The sequence below is a fragment of the Melospiza georgiana genome, chromosome 20 (assembly GCF_028018845.1).
Source record: "Melospiza georgiana isolate bMelGeo1 chromosome 20, bMelGeo1.pri, whole genome shotgun sequence".
NCBI lineage: Eukaryota > Metazoa > Chordata > Aves > Passeriformes > Passerellidae > Melospiza > Melospiza georgiana.
Genome location: NC_080449.1, coordinates 8,786,990 through 8,795,777, shown reverse-complemented (window position 1 = coordinate 8,795,777; position 8,788 = coordinate 8,786,990). Strand labels below are relative to the sequence as shown.

At 41.3% G+C, this 8,788-nt stretch overlaps 1 protein-coding gene across 1 annotated transcript in view; it reads left to right on the top strand.

Annotated features, from left to right (window-relative positions):
* The first annotated feature begins 594 nt into the window (after positions 1-594).
* MED27 (mediator complex subunit 27) overlaps positions 595-8,788 on the top strand; it is an 85,958-nt gene continuing 77,764 nt past the window's right edge. Inside the window, exons 1-2 of the mRNA XM_058038356.1 lie at positions 595-809; positions 3,418-3,562. Of these exons, the coding sequence (XP_057894339.1) occupies positions 604-809; positions 3,418-3,562 (351 nt within the window). The 5' untranslated portion in view covers positions 595-603. The remainder of the gene's footprint in view (positions 810-3,417; positions 3,563-8,788) is intronic.

Sequence of the window (8,788 nt, the reverse complement as noted above, 5' to 3'; positions counted from 1 at the left end):
TCCGGGTACCTTTTTCTGGGCTTGAAAAAGGACACATGTTAGCAGAGGATTAACCCTTAAAAACAACAGCCTGTTGCATATTCATACACCTCATACATGATGCATAAATTCCATTCAAACACAGGATTCTGTCTGGTCAGTGTCAATTTCTTCCTCTGAATCCTAATGGTGTCATCCTGCCCAAGCGAGGTGGGAAGAAGTTTGTTTCTCCTGATAATGGAGCAATAAATTCTCTTTCTCTGAAAGATGTAGGTGTCGTGTGACTGCTATCTCAGTGCCAGTCCTTTGTCTAGAAAAACAAGTATCCTACATAGCATAGTTTCTATTTTAACATTTTGTTATAACCTAAAACTATATTTAACCCACTACTTACGAGAAGAAACACAGCATTACTTTCTAACACAACACATATAACATTCATTTTAATATTTGCGAAAGGCCAATCATAAAATACATATTTTTCATATAAGCGACCCAGGAAGAGAGAAAACTTTTTAAAAATCGCTTCGTGGCGATCAACACCCGGCCGCCCCCACACATGCCGGGACTACATTTCCCAACGTGCACCGCGGCCGCGCGGCGAGGCCGGCGGTGCCGGCCAAGATGGCGGATGGGGCGCTGAGCCCCGGCGTGAACCTGGAGGCGTTTTCGCAGGCCATCGCCGCCATCCAGGCGCTGCGCTCCAGCGTCACCAGGGTCTTCGACTGCCTCAAGGATGGGATGCGCAACAAGGAGACCCTGGAGGGCCGCGAGAAGGGCTTCGTGGCCGCCTTCCAGGAGAGCCTGCACTCCGTCAGCCGCGACCTGGGGTGAGCAGCGGCCCCGGCGGGGCAGCCCCGGTGGGCAGGGAGGGGGTCCCGGGCTGTCCTGGCTCCTCTCAGCGCCCGGCGGGGCCGTTCTCACTCCACGGCAAAGTTTTAGGCAAATAAATGCGAAAATGCTTCGGTTTGTTTCCCCCCCAGCACCGTACGCGTTAACCCCTTCGTGCGGTTCTGCTCCAGAGTCTCCAAATAGTTCAATATGCTCATAATATTTACCTGGTTTTTGTTGTCATTTTGTTTTCACGAAGGACCTGTCGGTGGGGTTCCATTGACAAGGTGAAGGTGTTCGGCTGCAGGGAGATTTATCTCTACATCTAAAGCTTTTTGTTAAAAATTAAGACACTTTCTAGGTACAGTAGCGTGTAAGGGGTTCAAGAATGATCGTTTTACTACCAAAACTTGTCAGGCTGGAAAGTTATCCCAGGTAAGTGTAGCTGCTTAGTGCCAGCAGGTGTGTTTTTTGTAAGTAGAGACAAACTGCTGAGGCTGAAGACGAGGAGGAAAGTTATGGGCAAAAGAGAGAGGTGGACACACAGTTTCATTCAGCAATTTTGTGTATTTAAGTTGAAAACTCCTACACAGACACAGGAACTGAGAACTTTGTGTACACTTAGGGACAAGGTTCAGTGGTGGACTCAGCAATGTGAGGTTTATGGTTGGACTAAACGATAATAAAGTGTTTTCCAACCTCACTGACACAATGATTGTCCGTGTTGGTTCCACCACTGGGTTGGGTTTGGTTGATTCTCCTGGGACCATCAGCACTGTCCAGGGAGGTGTCCCCAGGTGTTTAACCACCCTTTCCCAGGACATCTTCTACTTCAGGGTCTTGTGTGCGAGAATTTCTTTCTTGTCAATTACAAGGCCTTGCTGATTTGAGAATTTCTTTCTTGTCAATTACAAGGCCTTGCTGATTTTTAGCTGTGAGAATTTCTTTCTTGTCAATTACAAGGCCTTGCTGATTTTTAGCTGTGAGAATTTCTTTCTTGTCAGTTACAAGGCCTTGCTGATTTGAGAATTTCTTTCTTGTCAATTACAAGGCCTTGCTGATTTTTTAGCTGTGGTCATGCTAATGTTGTTACCCCCTTCTCTTCTGTTGGGAAGGGTGGTGGATAACCCTTCTCTTTAATGATGCTGTACCCAGCTGTAGAAGTAGGTGTTTTATCCCTTTGGTTTTCAGTTTCCAAGGCCTCACAGTTTGCTGATCTGTTCCTTTGGTTCTCCTTCTTGCCTCTGTGGCCTCCTAAGAGTAATCTGTATAACCCCAATCTGTATATCTCCCTCCCAGACAATAATAAATAACAACTCAGGAGCTGGAATTGCATCCTTGTGGGTCCCTTCCAACCCAGGGTATTCCACGAACTGGCCTGTTAAAGGAGCAAGGGAATTCTCCAAGGTGTGCTGAAGTTAATATTACCAGTGCACTTTTATGTAGTGAAAATATTGACTGGTATCTCTGTTCAGCAAATCCTCAGTTATTATGCCTAGTCACACTTGTTTTATTGTATTCTTCTGTCAAGGGGTATTAAGCAGATTTGCAAGTGTTCACAGCACCAGAGGATGGGAAAGAATGTAGGCCATGAAAACTTCAAGGAATGATGATTAATAAAGGAGAATTTTGTGTTAGTGAAGTCTGGAAGTCTTTTAACTGTCAGTTCCCTGATTGTTGGGAGTTTATTTTTGTAACCTTTCTTAAATGTAAATGGAGATATTTTGGATTTCTCTTTGCAGATGTTTTCATAAGCTGCCTTTTGAGTGCTGCATTTAATTTAGTGTAGCTTCTGAAGTTCAGACTTGGGTGTAGCACTGGGCAGTCAAAAGGAAAAGCACTTTAGTCATGTCACTTGAAAAACTGCTTTTTATATCTGTGCAAAGTGGCCAGCCTTTCTTCTACAGCTGATTAATGCAAGTTTGAAAAATTGCTTAACTTTTGTTATGATTAAATGTTGTGTTTGACAAATGAGATATGAAGCAATGATAGATCATTTCACAGTGAGGGAGTTTTTCATGGGAAAATGGTGCTTATTATGCTTCATTTGAGTATTTTACACTACAGATATACAAATTGTTCATGCAAATCAGAAGATCCTGAGAACTTGGAAGGCAGATACTTGATTAGAGTAATCACAGCCTTTGCAGGATTGTCTCCAGGCTTAGGACTAATACCAGTTCTTGTGTGTATTTATATGAGGACAATGTTAATTTGGAGTTTAATGAAATGATGAGGCGTCTGTTTGCTTGGTGGGTACAAAAATAACTTCTAGTATTGCAGGCAGTGCTGAAATCAGAATTTTGTGGTTTCTGAGGAGGTGGCCTGGGTTGTGAGTAGGACCTGCCATAGTCTGACTCTTCCCGGGTTGTTTTCAAAGACTCTTGACTTGTACTTTCTTTCCAAAGAAGAACTGAGCTTAACAACCAACAGACTGCTTCAAATTGTTCGGGTAATAAGAGGGATTATGTTTTAAATCAAATATGGGACATATTTAAAACTCATTTAGCTACTAAAATAGAATTGGTGCGTGCTGCTGTCCGTGGAGGATTGCACATCTGTGATTCCCAGCTCTGACTCTGAAATTGCCCTTCTGCTTCCTCCCAGGGAACTGGAACGTCTGAGCAACCTCGTTGGGAAGCCCTCAGAGAACCACCCCCTGCACAACAGTGGGCTCCTGAGCCTTGACCCTGTGCAGGACAAAACCCCCCTGTACAGCCAGCTCCTGCAGGCCTACAAATGGTCCAACAAGGTAACAAAGCACACCTGGCTGACTGAGTTGTGAATTCCCATTGCATTGGCCACACAGCTGACTTCGGAGTGTTAAGAGCTGAATTTTTTAGACTTGAGGAGCATAATGCATACCTAAATGTACTTTCAAGGATAAAATGTTGTTTTAATTAAGAGGAGGCTTTTCTGTGATACCAAGGCGTGCCCTTGATCTCAAAGGGGGTATTAGCTCCCAAGCATTTCCACATTTAGCATCTTATGTAGATATAAATTAAAAGTATGTTGTGTCCTTGCATCTGGCAGCAAACACTGCAGTGGGATATTAGAACAGAGAATCAACAGCTTATGTCACCTCCAAATTATTTCTAGGAAAAAGTCCTCTAGGGGAGTTCTCATCATCAGAAATCTTGAAGCTTTTTTCCTACCATTTTCTGCCCATGGTCTCAAAAGCAGCTTTGTATTCAGCAGCTTTGGCATCCCTCTTGTTTTAATATCATATATATGGCATTGAATTTTAAGTAAAAGAAAAAAGGCAGATAATATTAATGTAGTCTTTTACATTTAAAAAATTTGGTTTTGCTGAAAAAAGCTTCTTTCTCAACAGCATAATTCAGTTTCATAAACCTGTATATTGAATATGTGTAGGATTTGGGTAGGTATGTTTCCTTTTGTACCCTGAACCAATCTACTTGTAGGTCAAAAAATACTCCTTTCCTCACCTAATTTTCTTGAGTAAGTAAACATGGCATTCCAATTCTTGCTGGCCTCTGAGCACTGTTATATTTCAGGTTGCCTGTTCCCATCCTGATTTTTTTGAGCATGCCTATTACTTTTTATAGAAGTATGAAGATGAGTAAGTATTTAAAAGCTTTCTTAAAGTTATGTTTGGAATACTATCAGCCGTTAAGAAATATAAAAGCTGGATTAATTTCTGTTACAATAATTATTAGTAGTAAGTGTAGTCAGAGTTGTAGCTTTTAATACCCTTATGCAAGACAGCAGGGGTAAGCAGGAATAATAAATCTGAAAATATTTAGAGCATTAAAAGAAACAGTTCCACTTTAAATTATTTATTATGATACGTGAGCCCAGAAGACTTCGAGAGTGCACAAATACTTTGTAGGCAAATTCTTGTTATACATTGAGCCAACCATTCTAATATTATTCAGATTTAAGATAGGATTCTGCAATAATGTTTGTATGAATACCACAGTAATATTGGTACAGTAATGGGTCAGAATACAAATATCTGGTTTTTAAAATCAGCAGGATTTGACATTAAGAGAAATTTGGTATGATTGGAAAAAAGGGGGACAGGAAAAATTTTTAAGTGGGTATTTAGTAATTGAGAAAATATTACATGTTTGCTTGTATCCCTTGCTGTTAGCAGCTGACTATTGGCACGGAAGAAAGAATAATTAATTTGCTACTTTCAGCAAAAGTAAAAGTAGGAAAACTTATAAACTTGTAATGCAGTTAAGTCTTCAGGGATTTAATTACTTCTTTAGGTCATTATCAGGGTAAACTCAGGCAGTAATGAAATAGCTTTACAGAGCTGTTCTAATGTAGTTTTTTATTAACTTAGAGTGTTATGGAGCTTTGAAGAGCAATTTTTTGTAATCCTGGATTCTGATTTCAAGAAGCTGGGAGTTTCAGTATCCTGTGCACTCATATTCACAATGAAATGTTGCAGGAGAAGAACAGTACCTTTTATTTTAGCTGTGAAACTGAAGTCAGAGACAACAGAGAAAAGAGAAGAACACTGGCTAAGTTGCAGGAAATGTGTTGCCTGTGTGAGGGTGTGAGCTGCTGGCTTTACCACCACAGATCCCTCTGTTCCTGCTTAATTCTTCATTGCTAAATACACTTCTGGAATAAGAGTTATTTCATTACTTCTTCTGGCTGCCTTCGATTCTTATTATGTGTCTCCTGTTTCCAGCTGCTTCTCAGGGATGGTTTCGAAGTGATGGTCTGTCAATACACTTTAGATCTGCCTGCATTTAATTTTTAATTTGTGACCCCTTTGTGGCTTGCCTGCTTGTATTTTTGATGAGCTGAGATAAGGGCATTTTCCTCTGCCTTTGATTGTTCATGCATTACTGATGGCATGAACAGCCCCATGGCTGCCAGGGGAGGAGACTTCTGGGGCTGTGGTGCCATTCCAAAAGAACGTTCATGAAATACAAGGAAAATGAGTGCACAGACTGTGCTGCATGTCTCAGTGCATTCTGCTTATTTTTGAGACATGAGGAGACTGTTAAAAGTCACTTTGAGGACAATAATCAGTAAAGTTGGTAATAACTGGGCTACCTATGAGAAGCAAATTAAGTATTCAGTATATCAAAGCACTGTCCTGTGGTTCATGAGGTACTGGATGTTAGAATAGCTGGTTCTTTCTGTTTGCAGCTTTGTTTTGATGCTGGGTCCAGCAAATGCCTGATTTTGTTCTGTTCCTGGATGCATGGACAAGTTTTTGGTTGAAGTAGCAGTACTGGATGTGAAATGGAGTGAAGATCATAGTCACAGACATAAATGGAAAATGCTGCGTTTAAGATGGGAGTGTTGACACAGGAGATGAGACTAAGCTGGCACTGGTTTGGTTTGCTTACCCTGATGAATTCTTGTAGCTTTTATGTATTTGGAAAGGACCCTCTTTCAGGTGTAGATTTACTGACCCCTTTGGCTGAGGGCAGTAGAGATGAGCTACATTTAATTGTGATTTCACAGCTTCTTGCCCTGAACCTTTTTTTAATGCTTCTGTGGGTCACAGCACTGGTTCCTCCATTTCTAATTGTGAGGTTACCTGCTCCAGGAGTAAGAAGAAGTCCAGGGGGAAGAATGAAAAGTTCCCTTACAGAAGTGTGTTATCTTGGCAGCATTTGTTATTTATGAGCACCTGCTCTCCTGATATTTACTTACTGTAGTTTATCCAATAGTTTTGCAGATGGTAAAGTTGTCTGTGTAATGGAAGCAGCTGTTTGGGAACACAACAGCTTGTCAAATGCATTAATTGCATACACACACAGCTGTAAAAGAACTTTCCTTTTTCAGGTGTTTACAGCTCTCACCAAGCCATAACTGAAAAACACAGGAAGTTTATTTTATTGCAAGTAACAGCTAAGTGGTTTTTCTTCTTTGCTTTAACCTATTTTATGTATCATAAATAGTAGAAATCATGGAAGTGATTTACTTTGCTGCCTGTGGGGTGCATGGAGACATGGAGTAGCCATGGAACAGTATTTAGGTCTAGTTGATAAATTTCTTTTCCTCTCCTCTTCAATTTTATTTAAGAAAAGAAGTTATCTTTATTACAATTGAAGTGCTGTTTCCCAGAAGGATCCATATGTACCTCTAATGTAATACTGAAGATATAATATTAGATAAGGTAAAAATGAGCTATCATTCTGCAAGGTTAATGCAGAGAGATTATTATGGGTAAGACAGGATGTGTGTAGATAGCAGTAGTTGTTTTTCTCATGGACTGTCTCTGTTGAGTCATTGCACTTGAATTCTGGGTTTAGGAGTTACGTGCATCTTGGCAGTTGATTTTTTTTTTTATTTTGTAATATACTGCTGTGTCTGAGCAGGAGCAATCTGAGCTGACAGCAGCAGCCAGGAGGGCTCCTGGTCAGGGTGTGTGAGCCCTGATGCTGCCTGGAGCAGTCACACTGGGTCTGCAGAGGCTCTGCCTTGTCCCTCATTACCAGCTGCCTGCTCCTTGCATTATCTTGGAATTTATCACCAGGGAGCAGAAGGCATCAGCTAAGCTTAGATTAAAGGAAGTTTTGAAAGTCACTTTCTAGACTGAGATACTGATTGAGTTTTGTTGGTTTTTTGGGGTTTTTTTAAGAGATGTGATTTGTGGTAGATACTGTAAGAACTCTCCTCTTGCTCTTCAGGACGCTTTTGTGCCAGGGCTCTTGTGCCACCCTTCCCTGTTCCCAGTGCTGCTTGTTTCCTGCAGGAGATGAGACCACCAACTCATGAATATCAGCTTCCTTTACTAAGCAACTGCCTGTTTCTCAATATTTGTTTTCAATACTGGGCAACAAAGAGGTTTTGTAGGGGGAGAAGATGCTTGTTGGTGCTGTGATTAATCCCATGTCATACTTCCCCACACATGAAATGTTCACTGAAGCTTTTGGTGGTGTGGTCACTTGATCCAGCTACAGTAATGCTGGAGGTCAGAGCAGGTTTTTGGAGCCCAGGAGTGTCAGCTTATTCTTTGAGTGGTACAAACTGTGGGTTTATCCATCTGCAGCTTCACTGAGGTTATTTATGGCCTGCAGTGTGCCCTGGCTCATCCTTTGTCCTTGGTGAAGTGTTCCATGCCCTCGCCCTGCGGGTGCCTGAGGCAGTGCCTGGTAAGGGGTTTCCACTGGAACAGAAAATAAATGTATTTTATGTCCACTGAGCAAGGAAAATGCTTTTTTGGGCAGGTTTCCCCTTTCTTGCTGGGATGCTGTTAAGTCGTTCATGGCCCGCACTTGAGCTTCAACCACTGTAGAGGTTTTTTGCTTGTTTGTTTAGGTGAAGGGTGTGTGCAGAATGGATCAACTCCCAAATCAGAATTACTTTCAGTGAAGGAAAGCTGTGTTTGCTGGAGAGCAGCAAACTCAGTCTCCCCTGCATTCCTGAGTGACAGCAGCATCAGCTGAGTTCACTTGCTCAAGTAAAAATAGTCTGCAAGTCATCTTTGCTTCTCCCCCTTCCTTTGCACTGAAGGGTTTGTGTTCAGACCTTCAAATTATTTTATTAACAGAAGTACAGGTGGGGAAATTGAGTGCAATTGTAGTCTTGAACAGGTGATGTTATTTTAAATTTTTTCCTTGATTTTTAACTTCACTGAAGTACAATGTTGTATCCCCTGCTATTTTCAGAGCTGCATTTATCCATGTGCTTTACTCCAGTTCCAACTCTTGTTGAACCCACGTGTGGGGGTGTGTGAGGGGTGGTGGTATTGTTTTATCTTCATGAGATGCTGCTTACAAAACGTGATAACCACGTGTTTGGGAGGGCTGTTTTCTGCTGCTCCAAGCAGGAAGCAAAAAGTCAACTTTTCTGACTTTGTAACTTTTTAGGAATCAGAAATTACATCAAATTATTTAATTTACTCATCTGTGAAAAGATTATTCTGGCAACTTGGATAAACTTTATAATATCTGCATTATAACTTTTCTAAGTGAACACAACTGGACAGGAGTTGTCATGAATTTATTTGAAAGTAATATGCTGGCAATTACAAAAT